Source organism: Hippoglossus stenolepis, chromosome 3 (genome assembly GCF_022539355.2).
Source record: "Hippoglossus stenolepis isolate QCI-W04-F060 chromosome 3, HSTE1.2, whole genome shotgun sequence".
NCBI classification, from domain to species: domain Eukaryota; kingdom Metazoa; phylum Chordata; class Actinopteri; order Pleuronectiformes; family Pleuronectidae; genus Hippoglossus; species Hippoglossus stenolepis.
Genome location: NC_061485.1, coordinates 19,164,247 through 19,185,396, shown reverse-complemented (window position 1 = coordinate 19,185,396; position 21,150 = coordinate 19,164,247). Strand labels below are relative to the sequence as shown.

Below are 21,150 nucleotides of genomic sequence, written 5' to 3'. Positions count from 1 at the left end.
ATACATATGAACACACGATATGCCGAGTCACTGTTATTCTCACTTCATCTAAATACGATTTCTGACAAAAAGGTTTTCCTTGTCCACGTAAAGAATAAACACTGTTATGTCTCGCTAGGTCTCACGATGATATCATACTCAGATATCATACCAGCTTTTGTCCTGCCCTCTGTAACATCACTGGATACAGCAAAAACATGTCTGGCGAGTATATTCTATCTTTTTTTTTTTGTCTTGTTGGGTTTCATCTTCATCAAGCTACACTTTGTCTCCACGACACGACAATAGTTTGAATCTGTGTGAACAAAGGCCTTAGAAAGACGGGTATAATAAAGAGGGCTGCCTGTTTGCTTTTGATGTTTGTTTTTTTCCTGTACTAGGTCAGTACTTTCTGTGTGTGAGAGAGACACTTCGATATTTGGCGGACAATGGCGAGGAGGAACAATGCCGGTGACAGGCATGGCTACAGTATAAAAGAAGCCTGAGCGTCCTTAGGTTTGACTTTATGTCGCGGCATGAGAGCAGTGTGTGAGAGTGTGTGTGTCAGTGTGTGGATGCTGGACTTGATAAGGTGAGACAACTTTGTATTGGATGAGAATTTTAGTTTGATGCTGTGTAGACTGCAATAATCATATTTAACCGTGCAATGATCACTTTCTATTTGTGCAATTTCAATATAATATAAGTGTAATACTTTTTTTAGAGTTGTTTTGTGTTTAAATTGTATTTCTTTTACTTATTCATTACCCTTACTGAGTGTGTCTTGTCTTGTCTTGCCGTATCGTATCGTATCGTAACATATCGTTGTCTAATGTTAAAATAAATCACTCAGAACTTCATCTAGGTAGGAATGAAATAAATATTTTCTTTTAATAGGAACTTCAAAAATAAAAAACCATTGATATCAGTGTGAAGTGCCCCCATTTACATGTAAAAATATACCTGAAACCACCGAAGAAACATGAACATGAAATAAGAGATTTTCTCATTCCTGGTTCTAAATCTGGCTGTAGATCTTCTGGTAGTAAGACTTGTGGTGTGTGGTGAACTACAGCAGTGATTTGCACTGTTCTCTATTACTTGTTCATAATGGGATTATAATTCAAGATGTCCTCAAACCTATCATTGTTGTTTCAGCAGAATAAAGAGCGCAATGGAATGAATGAAGGTAAAATGTGGGTCAAACATGATGCGTTTTTTTTTTCTTTCAGCCACTTTCTTTTTTTCATGTTTTTTGGCAGTGACTAAAATGAACCTGACTACACCCTGTCCCCTCTCACTGCTCCTTGTGCTTGTTGTAAACCTGACAGGTGAGAAACAACAGAGGACACACACAACACTACAACACTGACTTTTAAACTTTTAAACAGGAACAGTTATGAGCTGGTTTTGTGTCACTGAATGGAGCAATGTCTCTGTGTGTCCTGGGTTTTCTAGGTCTGTACGGGAGCAGGATCATCGGGGGTGCAGAGGTAAACCCCTACTCCATCAAGTATCAGGCCTCCCTCCAGCTCATGAACTCCCACTTCTGTGGAGGCACCCTCATCCACAGACAGTGGGTGGTGTCCGCTGCCCACTGCTGGAGGCCGTGAGTCACTGCACCTTGACACCTGTGGCACTCAAGACATTTCCTCCACGCCCAGTGAAATGAATTTCATTGCTTTGTTAGGCTACGTCCTCACTAATACCACAGAGAGGACATACTGATATTCTGGAACACATGCTATGTGGGTTTGGAAGAAGTGATGCATTGTGTGATTGATAGATGATGAACCAGTACCTCAAAATATCTTGCCTTTTGGCTTCTAGGAAACACCTGATCCAAGTGGTTCTGAGTGAGCACAACATCTACAAGGTGGAGGGCTTTGAGCAGAGGTTTAATGTCTCTCTGATCGTCAGGCTCTACCCGAACAAACCATACTTGTTTGACAACGATATCATGCTGCTAAAGGTAAGGGACGGCTGAGGAACACTCACTTTGACACAGGGCACAAGTTGAAACCAGTTTTAAATACTACTGAGGGAAAATGTATCATTAGTCAAAATCAAAATATATCTGTAGCCCTGTTTATCTTTCCATACGATGGTCTGGTCTGTCATCTTTCTCATTTACGCTGATCCTCATGCAGATTGTGTCATGTCTATACAAGAGACAGATTTTAAAAAGAAAACTGTGGAGATCAACATATTGAACTTTTGTCATTAATGAAAGTAAAAGACATTTGAGGACTCTAATTCCATTTGCTTTAATCTGTGAGCAGCCTGTTTGACTTCAACTTGGTTGAAGTGTCGGGCAGTTACATTTTGATCTATAACTGATGTCTAAAAACCTTAGTTTGCACTTAAAACATTTAAACCATTCATTTATAACAACTTATGATGAAATATTCCATAAAAGAGAATTTTGATCCAAGAGAATAACACAGGCTGTGGTGCTTTACTGGACAATGCATCATGTTTTAGAAGCAGTTTTAGCCAGTCCCCTTATATTAAATTAACCTGCACCACATTTCACACACTCAGTTATCACAGATATAAGGTCCCTAAATGTACCAAATTTTTCATCAAGATCCATGAATTATTCCGTCAGAAATCTGTTAAACTATATATATATAAATATATATATTTTTTTTTTTTTATTGTGCTGTCGGTGTTACAGTAAGTGAAAAGGAATCCTGGATCCTGGATACAGATCCAAATCAAAATTGAATGGGTTCTTCCCTGATCTATATTGCATCCTTCATCCAAGTATCGTGGAAATTCATTCATTAGATTTTGTGTAATCTTGCTAAATCACAAACAAATGAACCAACCAACAAACAGATAGGGGGTGAAAACATAACCTCCCTGGCAGAGGTAATAATCTTCAAGAAATGAAAAAGAACTAGCTACAGATATCAGTGGAGTATTGAAATGTTGTGAAATGCAGTAATAGAAAAACAATAAATTGGAAATACTGAGGTAAAGTACGAGTATAGCAGGTTTTCTCTTAAATATTATATTTGAGTCCATATACAGGTCTTTACCCATGATTAATTTTGTTGCTTTTCTCCAGAAAGCAACCAGTCAGACTGACTGGAAGTCCAGTGACTTCACTTCCAGTCAGTCCGACTGACTCACTGCTTTTTAATATAGGAGATTTGTAATTGAAGTTCCAGTGTGCTGCAATAACTGCAACACACCAGAAACCTCCACCAAGGTAGTTGGTTGCTTTATATGTCAGCATATAACACAAAAATTACCAATTGGATTTCTATGAAATTTGATGTAAAGATGGAACATGGGCCGAAAAAACCCCCATTGCATTCTGTTCATGTTTAATTCAACATATTCAGTTTTGTACAGTGTTTTTATACCATTTTGATGAGTCATCATTCACTTGCACATCCAGCAGACACTGGAGAATCTCCTTGTGTGATGTGAGTTGAACATGTAAAATGTTTTCTTCAGGATCCGCCTCTTATGTTGACTGACTGAATGTCTGTTCTGTGTTGGTCAGTTGGAAAAGCCAGTAACGATCAATTCCAGGGTTGAGCCGGCCTCTTTGCCACGACCGAATTCTCGACCGTTGGTTCACTATACCCGGTGCACAGTCAGCGGCTGGGGCGTGACCTGGCTCAACAGATACAGCTTGTCACCTGTACTGAGGTCTGTGGATGTGAACATCTTCGCCAACTGCTGGTTCTACTACTACTTCATGATCACAAACAACATGATCTGTGCTGGCTCTTTTCGTGGTGGCAAAGATTCCTGTCAGGTGAGACACACGGTTATAGTTGTGTGTGTGTGTGTGTGTGTGTGTGTGTGTGTGTGTGTGTGTGTGTGTGTGTGTGTGTGTGTGTGTGTGTGTGTGTGTGTGTGTGTGTGTGTGTGTGTGTGTTACAGGTATTACTCAGGTTGTGGGGACCCCCATCTTTTACACAGTCATATTACGGGGACGCATAACATCACCATAACATAAATCATTATATTTTCCCCAGTCCGCATGCCGAAGTGTCCTTGGGCAAGATACTGAGCCCCAGATTGGCCCTTCTCATGGAGAAAGTGCTGCACATAGATGCACTGTATGAATGTGTGAGTTAAAGGGTGAATGTCAAACTGTGACATGAATTATGATTAGGTTTTGGTTGAGATTAGGTTTAAGCAAGTAGAAACTAGAGACTGTAATGGAAAATTCCACTGATCAATGTCTTACTGCTGTTTTGACTGTTTTCTGTGCACTTAGCAGATGCAACCTCAAAGTTCATGCCCCTACTTGGTCATTTCACCTCCTGTTGACCTTTATCTGTGCAACTGGGTGCTGGGGTTGATTCCTCTTTCTGTAACAGTGATGCCAGACAGCAGACGTTTCCTGTTTATCACTTGTATAAAAACCTTCCTTTTTAACTTCTCGTTGTTGCACTCTGAGCCACGTTGCTGACTGTGTAACCCTCGGCAGAGCTAATAATTAAAACTCAAAGACAACTCCGGTCTGAGACACTCATTATTTCTAATCTCATGATACATTTCCACTACAAGACACTGGGAGAAACTGGGAGAAACTGGGAGACATGACTGTGTGTGTGTGTGTGTGTGTGTGTGTGTGTGTGTGTGTGTGTTTGCACGTCTCAACTGGCACTTAAATACTGAGAGGTGATGTAATGAAATATTAATCTTAATTTTATATTCTAATAGTGAAAATGAGTTAATAGTCTGATGTAACATTAGTGTGTAAAATGTTAAGGTTGAAATGAAAGGTCATTTTTTACCATGTACAGTTATGAAGCATTAGATAATGGAGGAGGTTTCTACAGTCTTAATAACGACAATATTGTACATGAGATGCAAATTAAGAGATTGAAGGAAACACAAAGCTGCATTGAAAGATTTTTTCTGCCACTTTGGAGCAATGGAAGAATCTGTAAACACAACACTAATATATCATCACGTTACTGTGACCTCACCAACTCCTGAGGAGGGAAAAGTTTAGGTTTGAGCCCCTAAATGCTCCGATATGGTCTCCACCAGCTATTCACTGTTGTTGCCCGAGGGCTGTTTGGTGCTGGGCATGGTGGAACAATAGAAACATTCATGTCCGAGTTCTGTGGCTGTTTAAGAGATTCCTTCAGAGACGTCACAAGAAGGCAGCACAATTCTGTCTGATGGTCAACACGCAGAGTTGTCTAAAGTCTAAAAACAATATGTTGCCTGTGTGAGGAAGTCCTTAGGAAGTCCGGGAGTAGCTCATTTACAATACATTGTGCTCCAATCAGTCAGCAACACATTTGATCGATCCCTTCAACACCTCTGATAATGTGATATATCCGTCTGCATTGGGGGCTTTCATACACATATATGTATGAAAGCGGTTTCACGGGCCATTTTCCAGAGAAAGTTAAATGCACAAGTTTTACACAGGTAACTAAAGTAGGTAATGTAATTATGTAAAACAGTTTGTCCCAGCACAGAGCTTAATGTCAGGTAGAGAGAGAAGGGACTTGATCTGGGAGCTGTGTTTGATTATTGTCCTCCACAGCACGCCGTGTACAGAGGGATGTTAGAGCAGAGTTCAAGGCCAGAAAACCAAAACAAACCATTTTTAAAAAATGCTCTGCATCCCTGGAATGTAGGGATTCTTCCCTCGATCCAGTTCCCTTATACAAATGCTGATATATGATTAGTTCAGAACAGCACAGAACTGTTGTTTTTCTCCTGTCAAGCTTTTATTTAGTCTAAAAAGTGTGTAACACTACCCAATTAGAAAAACGTTTAACTCTTTACTTCATCCTCAGGGGGACTCTGGAGGACCTCTCATCTGTAATGGTAATTTTGAGGGTATTGTATCTTGGGGCAATGGCTGCGCCCACGCCAACTACCCTGGCGTCTACACCAAGGTCAGAAACTACATCGGATGGATGAACTGGATCATCCAGAACAACTGAAGAGACTCTTTAATAACAGGCTCCTCTAAGACTCTGCTGCGAGGAAGATTTGAATGTTTCCTAATGGATTAAAAGGACTTCATGGATTTTATATTTTTGGGTCATCTTTTATGCTTTACTTTTATATGAGCATGAATATATCTGCCAAAAAGAAATGAGCTGTGACATACATCCAATGAGCGTGAACTCAATCAAAGCACACAGATAAAACATTTTCTCACTTAGTGAATATCATATTTTATAACAACAATGGCACTCAGTCGAGGCCAAGGCCCAACATCCCCTTATAAAACCACATTTAAATCCACTAGATCCACATTCTTATTGGCCCACACTCATAAACATCAGTCCCTAAAAATGTTTTATTTTTTTAATTGAGATCCATAAATGATTCTCTGAGAAATCAATCAAAATGTTAAAATAACACCCTATCTATCGATATTAAAGAAAAAAATCGGTCGAGTAGTTTTTGCATAATCCTGCTAACAGACAAACAAACTAAAGAATGCAGACGAAAACATAAGCTCCTTTAGGCAGAGGTCTCAAATATAAGATATAAAGTCAAAGTTAAATGCAAACAGCTAAATGCACTTTGTATTTTAAAGTTATTCCATTGAGTTTTCAGGGCTTTCCTGAGCTGATGTTAAAGATTTTGGACCCACAATGTTTTCAGGGATCATTTTAATGTTTGACGAATCCACATCATTACTGAAAGCCGTACTTATCAATAAAGATGCATATTTTCACAAACTGCCTCCTCTGTTATTTTACATATTAATAATAGATAACAGATAAGGAACAAAAGCAACTAGGAAAAGTGTTTGTCAAATTAGAGACGGGCACGCAACCCGTCCAAACCTCACTTTATTTGAATTGCTCAAAAATGTAGAAACGTGCATGAGTAATGGCAGCAACACAACCGCCCCTCCGTCGCCTCGGCACAGCATGTTGACATCCTCGCGCGTGATTGGCTGTGACTGCACCCTGTCGCCCTCCCCTCTCTCCCATTCACATCTAAAGCTGAGCAACAACAGACTCATTCACCGAGTCAGCCATGGAACAGGCAAGGATGGACAAAGTGAAGTTCAGCGTGGAAGTGATGCACATCAAAGACCAGGGCTCCAGACACTTGTCCCCGGAAACAATCAAGAGGCTGATCCACCAGTCCCAGGAGGCGAAGAAACAAGCCTACTGTCCATACAGCAAATTCAGAGTGGGGGCCGCTCTCCTGACCCTCGACAACCGTGTGTTCACAGGTAAAATACACAAAAGTAAACGAGTCTCCTGGGTTGTGGGATCTGAGTCAATATTTGGTATGAGGGTCGAAATTCAGGTTCATTCAGGATGTGAACATCTGCTTATTATTTGATAGTCAAGAATTATTTAAATGTGTTACTTGAATATATCTGTAAATCTCGTTGTTATCAGAGCTGCAGTATTACGCAACATGTGAGTTAGGTCAATGCTTACTGCTTTGTTGTCGTTTGAGGTCATCTAACATGTGGCAGGAGTGAAAATTAACATCCAAAGTACATGGAAATTGATCATTTGCTTGGTAGCAGTTAGATGTTAATGATTCCATGACAACACACAAACACTCAGAGTAAAGGTTTGATTTGAACGTGTGTCTCTCTCTGCAGCAGACCTTTATAAAACCCCCTCACCAGGTCCTGTCACTTGCCTTAAATACACTGGTTTTACTGACTGGGATGTCAAATCACCAGCAACAGAAAAAGCCAAAGACAGGACTGTTCTGTCCATGTTGCTGGATAGTGCAAAGATTAGGGAGTCACGTGTCCCTCGGCAGAAATGTCTGGGGGGCAAATGGCTGGCCAACAGCTGTGAGTGCAAAGACCCACTGAGTAACTATTTGACTAGTTCAGAGGGGGTAAAGAGACGGACCCCTCTTTGAAGGGGAAAGGCCTGTTTTGTTTTTTGCAATTTCAGGATTTAACTACCTATTTTTCCCAAATGTGACCAAACAAAAGCTGATGTGACAACATGTATGTGCTTGACAGGTTGCAATGTGGAGAATGCTTGCTACAACTTGGGGGTGTGTGCCGAAAGGAATGCCATGTCAAAGGCGGTGTCGGAAGGCTACAGATCATTCAAAGCCATTGCGGTCGCCAGGTACCCTCTGCCTCTCGAGTGACGCAAGACTGATTCTCTGACACCAGCAGGACGTTTCTCCCCTTGCATCATCACCACCATTACTCTATTTCCAAACCATGACTCAGTTATTGTACACGTCACAAAACCTCAGCAAACCCGAATCAAACTTCCCCCATTTATGTCCCACAACATGAACCAACCAACTGACCCACTGGTGGCGCAAGAATGGCATTACTCCGAAACATCGACACATACAAACACTGACGTCTGATTTCGTAATCAAGTGCTTGTTTGCCCATTTGAAAATACAGTTTGTTTTTGTTTTTAACTATGTTTTCTCCTCATATGCTCTTTGCAGTGATCTGAACGACCAGTTCATCTCGCCCTGTGGCGGCTGCAGGCAGTTCATGAGAGAGGTACGGTCTCTGCTCATCTCGCTGACGGAGCTCTCAGTTTCCAGTCTGTAAAGTATTAAGCTCTCGTTTTAGGACAGAGGAAATGTTTCTCAGAGACTTGATGGAGAGAGCAATCAGACTTATTAGGAAAGTAAAAGAACAGATAAATAGACAATAATGTACTCAAGTAAAAGTAAAAGAGCCACATTAACTGTTCTACTTGAGCAAAAGTAAGTATTTAGGGTTTAAGTATACTTAAAGTATTAAAGGTAACAGTACTATCACGTTAACTTTAGTACTTGAGCAAAAGTTAGTACATGTGTTTAAGTATACTTAAAATATTAAAAGTAAAAGTAGGCTACCACATTAGCTTCTCTACTTGAGTAAAAGTATGCACTTGCTTGTAAATATAGTGATTGTATAAAAAGCAAGAGTACCACATAAACTTTTTTAATTGAGTAAAAGTAAGTACTTGCGTTTTAATATACTTAAAGTCTAAAAAGTTAAAGTACTTGCAGGGTATATCCTGTTCTCTAAAACAATGGTCTACTATATCACACTAGATCAATGGTTCTCGGTGATGGCGTCTTTCGAATCCATTTTCATCGTTTCCTCACCAGTGATGCTGCTGCTGCTGGGTCACTTTGCTCTTCTGAAGGAGGGGGGGTCTAATGTGACCTGCTTGCTCTGATTGGATCAGGGATCAAAATCTCATTATTGATTCCTTAAAAAGATATAATAGACATGTACATGTAACACAGTGCATTGCTTAAATCCAGTCGAGTAGAAAGCAGATATTTGCTGATATACTGTATGTAGTAGAGTAAAAGTCAAAACTAACTTTACATGAAAATAAATCTACTTAAATAAGTACAGATACATGAAAAATTAAGTAGAGTAACAGTAAATATACTTTCTTACATCTCACCACTCGATTTTGGACATGCTGTGTGCTTTGTGTGCAGATTTATCTACTGTCAATTCTTTATATTTTTCTTTCCTTTGCAGTTTGGAGCTAATTGGGACGTGTACCTGTCAAAGCCGGACGGCTCGTGCCTGAAGATGACTGTGGACGAGCTGCTGCCTTTGTCCTTCGGCCCCGAGGACCTGTCCATGAAGAAAGTGATTGACATTCCCAATGAGTACTGAGCCTTTATGTTGTAGCCAAACAAACGATCTTTGAAGGATCATGCCATGGTGCTGCATGGAACGCACATGCTTTACATGTGTTCATGTTAGAAATTAGCTATATTTATGGTCAATGTTGTCTATTATTAGCTAATTGTAAACACATTTAAATTTAGTCTTTGTATACTGTAGCAAAAAAATTCAAGTCATTCATTTACCTACATTAACACGTTGAGAGCTGTATTGTTGTAGATATACAAAATATATTTATTAGTTAGAAAAAAGCCTGAAGGGAAAAGACAAATATCAACGCAGGTCAAACTCATCCACATATTTTAATAAATAAACTGTTTTAAAAGGAGTTTCTTTTAATAAGTTACACATCAGTATTTATTACAGTGGGATATGGATGTAAAAAGAAACAAAACATTCCGAGTTACAGTGCACTGAAAAATATTTCTTCGGCCGCAAATGAATCAAATACGGGAGACGGGGTGAAACATTTAAATTGCCAGTGCAAATTCCCTAAGCATTTATAAGTGATTTTAGATCTAATTATTCCATGCATTAACATTTACAGGTTTCAGGGCAGGGATAATGTGGCAAAATTATGAATTTCTCCCTGATTCAGACAAAGAGCTTAACACACAAGTATAATCAGGCCATGTAACTGTAAAGACAAAAAGGGGGGTTTCAACATTGTGGGAACAACTTACTGAATATTTCATGTTCAATCCCTAAACAAGAGAATCAACACAGAGATAAAGCAAGACATGGAGATCTGGTCTGAGCAGAAAAACATCAGGATCAACCCTGACAATCAATCCTGCTTTAAAAATATAAATGTTAATGTTAATGTTGTTATGTGAATACGTTGGTTATTGCTTTTAATCATGCTGTGAACTTTATCTTTATACCTGGAATCAAAAAGGGTTGCATCAGCTCTATTAGCAAAACAAGGCAATGAATCAAGTTAAACTCCTAAAAAAACAAAAATTAATTGTTTATCTATAAATTCAGCTCAACAGGCTCTATTTGTAGGTTTCTATTCTCATTCAGCTGCTTCCACACAAAGGCCCACGTGGAGATCTGATCACATACAGCAGAACTGATCAGAGGGACATAATACCAGAGGTTGCACTCATGACAGACATCTGTCCTAAATCACATTTTAGATGCTCTGGATGGTTCAGAGGCCTCAAGCAAGATAGAAATGGCACTGATCATGATCTGCGACTTCACCATTAAAAAATGCAGAGATTAAAGTAAAGGAGAAAATAACGCAAAGAAATGTATAGATATTTCTAAGAAAACCACAGAGGAAACTTCTCCCCAGTTTTTGTTACATTAAGATTTCCTCCTGTCTTTGCTCTCTGTGCTGAAGACGTGATGTGGTGTCATGCAGCTCACACTTTGTCTTTGCTGTGTTTATCACATTCTGTAAACTGGTTGCAAATGTTCAGTGCAGTAACTTTACTCTGCAAAAGAGAAATTAAATAATAATTTGAAACCTGTAATATATTCTAGCAGTTATCAGGAGGCCATCTCAACCGATCTTACTCTGACCTCAGCTTTCTCTGGAAGAGTTAGCGCTTTCATCCAGTGAGGGCCATGCAGGGACTTGTAATCTGGGCAGGGTGCCCTCCATTAGTCTTTCCATCCACAGCCCCAGTCTGTCCAGCTTATGGTGCACCTCTATGCTCGTGGCCCTGCTGGAGCCTCTCTTGGGGCCAGCCCCATCTTCTCTGGAATGGGAGCGGGATCGAGAGCTGGAGCTGGAGCTAGACCTGGACCTGGAGCGGGATGATCTCTTGCTGTTAGAGGAAAATGACGTCTCCGATGAGGAGTCGCTGGGATCGTCCCCTGTGAAGACGGGTCTAAAGAGGCAAAAGTACTTCTTGTGGCCGTTGAGGGCCAGCACGTATCCAGCGTAGTCTGAAGGCTCCTCGTCTTCATCAGAGTGGCCCTCGCTTTCCGCAGCGTCAGAGGCTGAGCGAAGGAGTGACGGCATCCAGTGGCAGTGCTTATCCGCGTTAAGGAAAGAGAAATGGAGGGTCTGAGTCCTGTAGTGGCAGAGCAGTTTGGGATTAATAGGTGGAAAGAGCAATGGTTGGTAAAAAATGTGCCCAGATAAAAAAGATAATAGATAGTGTTAGCATCACTCTATGACCTTTTCCCTGGTACTATATTTATTCTATATACATAAAAACAAGCCCATTGTTGAAGATGTTCCTAAACAATACATAAAATAATGAAAAGTGAACAAAAACCTCCACAACACTGATGACTGACACTTACCCAGAGAAAGAAAAAACCTCCTTGGCAAATTTCCCGAGCAAGGCTTTTTTGGAGGCGTTGGTGAGCACCAGTACAACGTTGATGTGTCCAGGCCTCAGCTTGACAAGGTTACTGATGTACGTGATGTCCGTCAGCTCCGTCACCTCTACAAAGTTCTTCTTAGGAGGACGACTGCATGGACACAAGACAGACGGATGTTGAGGGGAAGGAAAGTGGGAATTACACATCTGTGGATTGAGGGTTTTGTCCCCTAATTGTTTATGGAGTTGCTGGCCCTTCATGGCCAGACTGTAGAAGAGGAATACATAATGTTACCAAAAGGAATTGATCCTTTAAATACCTTGCTGGAGCAGGAGAGATTTTAAAATACTTACTACTCGGTCAAGTCAGTTTCTAGAGTTGAGATAGCTGGAATCTAGTTAATGATTTTTTTATAGCTGTGTCCTATACTTAACATATCTGGCATTACCCTAAAGAGGAGGATGCACTCAGCTGCTAAATTCAAGTATGTTCACAAACAACATTAAAGTGTGACAGTGATTTTATCAATTAGTTGGTTCAAACCACACTAGAGAGGGTTACTGTTAAACCTTTCACATATGTCTTCTCTCTTTTTTCACTCTATCACTGCTGGTCTGAGTAAAATATGAATGAATCAAAACCATATTATATCATGTATAATGAATAATTAAAGACTGTCCCATTGGGTAACAGAAGTGGTTTTATAACTCCAGGAAGTGCTTTAGTTAGAACAAACCACAAAAGCCTCACAGTCCTGACACTTAGATACACGGACGTAAGTTCTAAAAAGCATCTCAGAGTTTGTTTGCTTGCTTAATCTCACTGTAGCTGTTTTCAGACAACAGAGTGTTCAGGTGAGGGGTGGCCCCTGGGTATATTGTGCAGGAGGCAGGACATAACGTTTAAATTCTGCTGCGGAGATCACAAGTTTTTGTTTAACGCACATCATCACTGGTGTTGGCTCTTATCATCAAAAGCTATTGAATCTTGTTGTCTAAGTTGACATCTATCTTGGCGTCTTCTTCGTTTTCATCCTGAGATATTAGCATTCTTTTTTTTTTTTTTTTAAGTTTTGTGTCTGTTGTGCCTTACAAACGTTATCAACACACCCACTCCCTCAAAGTATTCTCACATGGGCTTACTCAGGTATTCTTCGGACATTTTAATAGCAGGCTGGCTGGACAAAGTCCAGAGAAACTGACTCAGATATTTGCGTTCTCACATACAGCCCATCTGGATAACTTCAGGAGAATGTCCAGAGTTCAGTGCATGTCTGAAAGCAGCTTATGTTACCTTGAAGTACTTGCTCTACTGGATGCATCGTCCTCAGTTTGTGGTTGCTCCTTTGGCTTTGGTTTCCGGGGTTTGTTCTCACCTGGCTCACTGAAAATAGACCACGGAAAGGCAATCATCAGCAAAACGCTCTGAATAGAGTTGGAGCGACACTATTCGGCCAGAGTTTTACTCAACTGGAGCGAAAAACAGGAATAATCATGTAGAAATCAAAGACAAATTATCAAAACAATAGCTAAAGACACAGATTTGTCTTGAAGAACTATTCAGTATCATTATGTATAAAATATTTTTTATTCAAGTCAAACGTTTAGGCATCTTATTATAATGTCTCAGGCTGAGCTGTGCCTCTCACCTGAAGGCCTGGATGATGACGGTGCCAAAAAGAATGAAGAGAGCTGAGAAGATCAAGGACAGAATGGGCATCATCTCTCGCCTTGAGGAGAGAAACATGTTGTTATTGAAACATGTGGAGTCCATATCAACCAATAATAGGAGGTGCCTCACACTATGAGTGTGTCCGTGATGCAGGAGAGTGATTCAGCTTCTGATACATTTCACAAACATCAGCTAAAGTGCGGCAGACTTCCTGTGGGAGTGTCGTCTTACCAGTTTGAATAGAGAAGGTCATCATATATTTGAAGAATGTAATCATACGCGACATTCATCCAGTGAATTATAAAAATCTGAGAGAGGAAAAAAAGAGTGAGAGTGTTAAACAACGAGTCCAATTAGTCACACGATAGTGGTGGGAGTGTGTGTCTGCTGCGACTTACCGGGGCCATCTCGTTGTTGAGTTCTGGCAGAGTGGCGTCCAAGCTCAGATACGTGGGATCCTTTTGAAGGAGCTCCAGCTGTTCGTGGAGGCGGTACTTGTCTTCTTCGCTGCCGTTCCAGCCGCCACTCACCGAGCGGTACAGGACCTTACCCGCCTGGGTCCGCCTCTCGAGGATCACCACCTGTCAGCAGCATTAAAGGGCACTTACACTGTGAAGTGAGGCTTTGCAACAAATCTGTGATATGACTCATTAAGTTGTGTGTGTTCATGTCTTGCAAGCGCGTTTGTTTATAGATGGAAAATTTAAATTTACAAAAATAGGTTTTTACTGTATGGTATTAAAAAATAGCGCGTGTGTGTGTGTGTGTTTTCCACTGACCTGAGGTGAGATTGAAGCCTGATTGTGGAGCAGTGCCTGACACAGCTGCGGCTGCTGACGCTGGTAGACATATGCAAAGCGCAGCACGTCTTTTCTGTTGGCTGTGGCGAAGTCGAGGAAAGCCTTGTTGCCTGGATGAAAGGCTTGGTCCTCACCGGTGATCAGCAGCACACAGTACCTGTGAACCGCTCAGGTCAATCAAAAAAGCCGTGATACCCTAATGTTGCTTATCCAACTATTCCTTATGGAACTTAGCTTCTTACAGTTGCTGTATTATTAGTAAGTTTGTTTGGTTAAATTGGCAAAAAGAAGACAAGAACAGGAGAGCCATGGAAGATATAAAGATTAAATGCAGGTTATAATTCTCCGAATAACATGTCTTACTTCCTCCGCCGGTGGAACTGCTTGACAGGACACAGCTCATCAAAAAGCTTCTGGTTGACGAGTCGCGGCACCTGCAGGAACTTGTTGTTGGAGACAAACTCATCCATGATCTGTCGCTTCAACCCTCTGGCCTGGGAGAGAGAGAAAGTTAAAGGGGTCTAAACAACGTGAAAGAAAAAGTTCGAGCACATTGGCTGTGCAGTTTAAATGTAGCCAGAATGTTCAGATATAGCTGGAGGGATTATTTTTAGAATTAATGACGCAGTGGTCTCATGTGCAGGCAGTGCAGGGTGTACCTGGATGATGTCGATGGGCTTCTCTGTGTCCTCTTTAAACAGCATCATGGTGGGGGCATATGTGTTTATGTTGAACTGCCGCAGGAGCCGAGTGCAGTGCGTGTCGCCCTGGTCCACGTGGCCGAAACGCACGTAGTCTCTGAAGGCAAACGCTGTTAACTGGAGGGTGGGAAGATTAGAGCAGCACAAATAAACACTTTTAAAAGATGGAGAGAAAAAATGTGAAGGAGGAGAGTTCAAGGCAAACTGAGAACCGATACTTAGGTAACAAGTCGATGCCAAAATTCTAAAAACGTCACGGTACTCTTTTGTTTTTACAGTACTGTAGGTACCGAACAATAGGATGGTTGCCGCCACTGCTTGTCCCGCCACTGGGACATGTGATGTTACCAAAGTATTTGAGCTTTTTATTGGTAAAAAACACTTTTAGTGAACATTTTGTGACGTGTACCAGTTTCCCCATTACATTACATTGGAACCACTGCCAGCAGAGACGATCTACTGGAATGATTCATTTACATACCCACATATATAAACAAAGGGCCCAGGTTGAAAACTATACTGCCAGTGCATTTGATGATAAAAATAAAACAAGGCTAACACAACAATAAATAATTAGTGAAAAATAAAATTATCTCTCAAGTGGAGACAGATATTGTAGATGCCGCTTGTTGTGTTTAATTTATCTGCTCAGCACTCTGTGTGTGTGTGTGTGTGTGTGTGTGTGTGTGTGTGTGTGTGTGTGTGTGTGTGTGTGTGTGTGTGTGTGTGTGTGTGTGTGTGTGTGTGTGTGTGTGTCTCTCTTACTTTGTAGAGCAGGGGAACAATGGGGACTTGGTCAAACAACAGAACACTGGGCTTATTTTCCTCATGCCAGTTATCCAGAAAAGTCAGGTAGTTGTTATCTGTGATCTGGAGAAACAAATGAAAAAAGTGAAAAAGAAACAATAGAAATTAATTCAAATGGAAACAATGGGAATAAATTCAGAACAGTAAGCTACAAGCCTTTCAGATGAGAAGTTAAACGTCTTCACGAAACTTAAGCAAGTCCTGTTGATGGCTGAGAATCTTCAAAGACATGATGACTTATATATAAATATATGTATATACCAGGTCTATATTTCCAAGTATAATCAGCTGGGAATCATTAAGCCACAAAAAACAGCTTTACAGGTATTTACTTATCAGGTCTATAAATTCTATTTTAAAAAGTAGCACTATCGTATCTGTGGTAGCTGCAGTTACCTTTTCCACCAGTTTGTAGGGAAGCAGGTCTTCAATGAACTGCCGCAGGTGTTCCCGTACCACAGCCTGATGGAAGAAGGTCACCCTGCCGTTCACCAGCCCAATGATGGAGGGCGCCCGGTGAGCTCCCAGCTGGTTGGCCAGGCGACGCTCAGAACCCAGGTCCACGATGCCAATACCCACACCTGGTGTAAAGGAACAAATACAATCATAGCTGATACAGTGGAGCAAAAAAAACACAAAGCTCTCTGGTAATGAAGGAAAAATGTAAATATTACATTATAATAAAAATACAATAGAACCAGAGCGGCCTTCTTACTGACACTCATTGACTGTGGGCTCATAGACTTTAAGTAATTTTACTGCACAATATTTCTATTTGAACAATCATTTTACTTTACTAATGGAGAGCTGTTGCTTGGAGAGACTAAGCGACAAAGAATGATGAACCTACTGTGTGGTTCCCCTCAGCTGTACAGAGCTTGTTTTAGTGTCCTTTACCTTGCTGTCATGGCTTTACAACCCACAGCTCTGTTCTGGCTGATGGTCAGCAGCTGCCTTTCTGCTCACAGCAGCAAAGTGAACCTCTAAACTAACTGTGCGCTCACTAATAAAAACTAAACAGCAGGCAGGCAACGTTAGCAACTAGCTGGTGAACAAAGTGAAAAATTTAGCAGCTTCAGACCCAAATACATTTCTTAGCAGATGGAGAGGAAAAGGAAGTGAGACAATATTGGAACTCATTTTTGTCTGTTCACCAAGACACATTTCTATAAATGAAGGCTAATGCTGCTGCTGTTGGTTTAATGGGTTAACGGACAACTGCTAACTTGTTAGAAATAATATATGTCAAACATGTGCAATATCCAGCTCTTTGTGATGTTCTGCACCAAAGTGGACAAAAAGGGGAAAATGATAAGAATTTAACGAGCACATTTTTCACTAGCTTTCTTTAGACAAAAACATTGTTTATATCAGACTAAGTGAAATATGGCTTTAGGTACTGACCAAACTTTAGGCTACATCCAGCTAAAATCTCTGTTTATATGGTGAACCGTGAAAGCAAATTCCACAGTTTATTACTGGTGTCATTTGCACAGTAAAGAGCAGTGGGTTACAATAACATGCAGGATATACTGTATTTCCAGGGATTAAACATCAGACTTCATATAATGAATATTGGGTATAATTGGCAGAATTAACCCAACAACTTAAAACTCATCGGTACCATACAACTGTTGCATAGGTCTGAATTTCTCTCTCGCCTTAACTCCCTATCCCTGGAAACCAAGAAGAACAAATAAACCCTGATGAATAATTAAAGAAATTGCCATCTCTCTGTAGAGCATCTGAACACATTTGTCCTAATGGCCTTCCACTGAGCGCACATCAGCCGTATGTTGGGATGCTTTCAGGAAAACCAGCGGGGATCCTGAGGGTTTTCTGAGGGCAGAGAGAAAGGGAGTCTAGTGACAGCAGACTTACCCAGCGGCTCCAGCTCCTGCACCGTCTCCTTCCATACAGGCTCAATGTGGACGCATGCAAAGCACCACTCAGAGGTCACTTTGATCAGGTACGGCCTCTTGTGGCTGTCTGGAAGCACGTCGCTGTTAAACTGTGCGTGGTGAAGCAGGTACTTGCTGTCGGCAAAGTCCCTGGACCTGGAGGAGCAACACAAAACAGTGGAGGCATAACAGTGAGTCTGTTTTTAGATGCAGCCTCAGTGAGTCGGTCAGGACTTGACCTGTGAGAAAACTGTCTGGGACTCCAACTTGTTTACTCATCCTGATTCATGCTGAGTAGAGGCAGATATGCTCTACCAAGAACTTTTAGCTTGATAATCAAAGAAAAAAGGGCTACATTTTCTTTTTTTTCTTCCCTATCAAGCAATTAGTGAAAACTTTAAAAGGACAAATTTAGATTTAATTCAATGTCTTAAATTGCTTCGATATTAGATATATAGAATTGCTTAGATAACTGCCCTGCAAGTGTACACCTTCCCCAACCAAGTCAAGTAGCAATGACCTTTGACCACTAAATTCTAATCAGATCACCATTGAGTCAAAGTGGACGATTTTGCCCGATGTAATGAAATTCCCTCCAGGCCTTCCAGAAAAATATAACTGCTCATATCTAAGACGGCAAAAAATAACATATAGTCATATATTATTGATTGACTAACTTAATAATAATAATAATAATAATAATAATAATAATAATAATAACTTAATGGGTTTGCACAACAGGACTTGATCACACTAGTTTACAAAGCATGAACAAAATCTAGGAAAGGGACAATAACTACTCCACCTGAAAATCTTGTCTTCTGGCTCAGGATGGATTTGTTTGTAATTTCCTTGATTATCAATAATTAAACACTAACACAAGGAGGAGCCCAACCAGATAGACTGTGTATAAAGATGGATGACGTGACAGCTCCCAAAAGTGAAGCCAAAGCATCTCAATCTCCCTCTGGTGGCTGGCTACAGTATCGATCATAAACCCCTCAGATGGGACATGGACCAAACTAAAAAAGTCAAAGTTAAATACATATTTGTATGGTTACTGTCATTGTATGTATTTGGTTTTAATTAGTTATTTGATGCTATGAAAAACAGGGTGGGACGTCCAAAATGACAGCTGAGTCTGACATGTGATTGGTCCAGTGTGTGTATCAGTGGGACCTTGATAGGTCAGCGCCATCCCCACGTCTGTCCTGGATAAATTCTGGCTCCAAACGATGTCAAAAGCTCAAGATGGCAGCACCCATATCTAGGATATTTAGGCTTCAGTTTTGTCCAAAAGGAGTAGCAGAGATTTGTCATCCATCTTTAGTTAGAGTCACACCACCCACTACACAGGTAACAGCTGCTTACTGGTATGTAAATATTTGTGACGACACTTTCAGCTGCTCATCTACACCTCTACCAATGGTGTCTTAACAAACATATGGCACGGGACAAATTTAAGCTTAGGAATCCAAACTAAATAAATCTACCAGTGTTTTCTGATTCTGACTAAATGAATAAAGTGATGGTGAGTACCTGGGGAAATGGAAAAACGACTCATCGAAGTAGAAGCTGTTGTGGAAGCTGCGGAAACCGGGATGCTGAGACTGGCCAAATGCTTGGTTTTCATCCATCTGGCCGTAGCGGTCAAAGTTGGACCTTCGCTCTTCATTCGACAAAATCTGAGAGAAAGGCAGAAGTGAGAGGATGTGTTGGTAAAGGGATAGTTCACCCGGCATAGAGGGCACGAGCTTGTGCGCTGTGTGCGCGCAAACGTGAACGCAGCTCCAGGCAGGAGGATATCAGATGACATTTAGGATAAAAACATGTGTGTAAATGACGCCATTTCGAGTCGAATTTGAATGTCGGGGCTTGCGGACACTTTGATGACACCACAGGAGCAGTATGGAGGCATGTTGTGTTTTTTTCTATCGTTTTACGTTTGAAGAAGATGTCGCCCAGTTACTTCAACTTTATTGGATTTGGCTGCAACGCTGTTTACCCCTGAGACTCCAGAAATGTGGACTCAAACACTTCACCCCCCCCCCCCTTCATCGGCATAGTGGTGAGTAGATAATGAGTGAATTTTCATTTTTGGGTGAACTATCCCTTTAAGGATACTAAAAATAAAAGCGAACCTGACACAGAAACAGAGAGAGAGAGAGAGAGAGAGAGAGAGAGAGAGAGAGAGAGAAATGTGGGAAACACTGCAGATGAGAGGTGTCAGCTGGAGCGTGTGTGAAATTGTGTACATGTGTGGGTTGTGATGCATTTTATACCCACCCCATATGACTTGGTGATCTTGATGAACGTGTCCTCAGCCTTGGGGTCCTTATTCTTGTCCGGGTGCCTGTGGAAACAAGCCACACGTGGCAGGGTTAGAAAACATTAGGTGACAGGTGAAGAGGTTTCAGGGGAATAACGTGAACAGTGCGGATCGCGGTGCCGTGAGTCACCCACCATTCTCTGGCCAGGTTCTTGTAGGCTCTTTTGATTTCCGGATGACTGGCGCTCCTGCTGACCCCCAGGATTTTATACGGGTCATAGTCAGAGGCTGTCTCCGCCGACTGCTCACCCAGAATCAGCAGGAAGATGGCGAGTAACACCGGGCATATCCCGCTGGCTCTCCTCACCGTCATTGCTCGCAGCTGTCCCTGCTCCACCGTTACCGACAATGTAACCAGCTACCGGCAAAGTTCAGCTTTAAGGCTAATGAATGACTGACAAACTACGCATTTACATGTCGGGTTAGCTGACTTCAGGAACGTTAGGTTTATAAACAGAGGAAAAGACAATGTTTTACTACGATGAGGCCATTTTCTGAGCAGGACGCTAGCAAAGCGTCACTACCGGCACTGGAAGATTGAGCTTCCGGTTACACATTTCAACATAAAAGCCTCGTAAACTAAATTCTTGATTGGTCGTTAACCTGTATTTTAGAGGAATTACAATGAATGAAAAACAAATATAAGGTATCCATCCATCCATTCATTCAAACTTTATTTTAAACTCGCTAACATGAGGTAAACCTAATTTACAATATTGTCAAATACAGAAAATAAACAAAACATTCCAGAGGAATGAGAACAATCAGAAACAGTACATTAGCTAAATATAAAAAAGACCAAAAGTAAAATCCTTAGGAATAAAAACAGTACATTTAATTAAATTTAAAGTGAAAGATAGATAGATGGATGGATGATACATAGATAGATAGATAGATCTTCTTCTTCAATCTTCTTACAACTCCTTACTGGTGATAGCGGAGCTGAATGAGTCTGACTACTCCGCTGTCTGGTAAAGCTGAAGGTGAGATAAAAGAGTTAAGTTCCCCATCCATTGGGCATGGTTAACATGGTTCACATTGTTAAAAAGTGTTTTAATTTTGAAAC

General features: G+C 41.0%; 3 protein-coding genes across 3 annotated transcripts; 2 read left to right on the top strand and 1 right to left on the bottom strand.

Moving 5' to 3' along the window:
* Nucleotides 1–1,249: 1,249 nt before the first annotated feature.
* Nucleotides 1,250–6,008, top strand: si:dkey-33m11.8 (trypsin). Its single transcript, XM_035152439.2, has 5 exons — nucleotides 1,250–1,310; nucleotides 1,438–1,588; nucleotides 1,810–1,951; nucleotides 3,500–3,757; nucleotides 5,772–6,008. Exons 1-5 carry the CDS (start codon nucleotides 1,250–1,252, stop codon nucleotides 5,919–5,921), a joined length of 762 nt encoding a protein of 253 aa, XP_035008330.1. The 3' UTR covers nucleotides 5,922–6,008.
* A 931-nt stretch (nucleotides 6,009–6,939) lies between these two features.
* Nucleotides 6,940–9,917, top strand: cdab (cytidine deaminase b). Its single transcript, XM_035152201.2, has 4 exons — nucleotides 6,940–7,177; nucleotides 7,940–8,051; nucleotides 8,392–8,449; nucleotides 9,437–9,917. The coding sequence occupies exons 1-4, from the start codon at nucleotides 6,976–6,978 to the stop codon at nucleotides 9,575–9,577; spliced, it is 513 nt and encodes a 170-aa protein (XP_035008092.1). The 5' UTR covers nucleotides 6,940–6,975; the 3' UTR covers nucleotides 9,578–9,917.
* dnajc16l (DnaJ (Hsp40) homolog, subfamily C, member 16 like) lies at nucleotides 9,873–20,625 on the bottom strand. Its single transcript, XM_035152200.2, has 15 exons — nucleotides 20,219–20,625; nucleotides 20,042–20,108; nucleotides 19,295–19,440; nucleotides 17,736–17,911; nucleotides 16,251–16,435; nucleotides 15,813–15,917; nucleotides 15,006–15,164; nucleotides 14,710–14,840; nucleotides 14,326–14,503; nucleotides 13,945–14,127; nucleotides 13,778–13,854; nucleotides 13,524–13,604; nucleotides 13,169–13,258; nucleotides 11,855–12,025; nucleotides 9,873–11,619 (listed from the first exon to the last, which is right to left on the bottom strand). The coding sequence occupies exons 1-15, from the start codon at nucleotides 20,395–20,397 to the stop codon at nucleotides 11,124–11,126; spliced, it is 2,424 nt and encodes an 807-aa protein (XP_035008091.1). The 5' UTR covers nucleotides 20,398–20,625; the 3' UTR covers nucleotides 9,873–11,123.
* Between the last annotated feature and the right edge of the window lie 525 nt (nucleotides 20,626–21,150).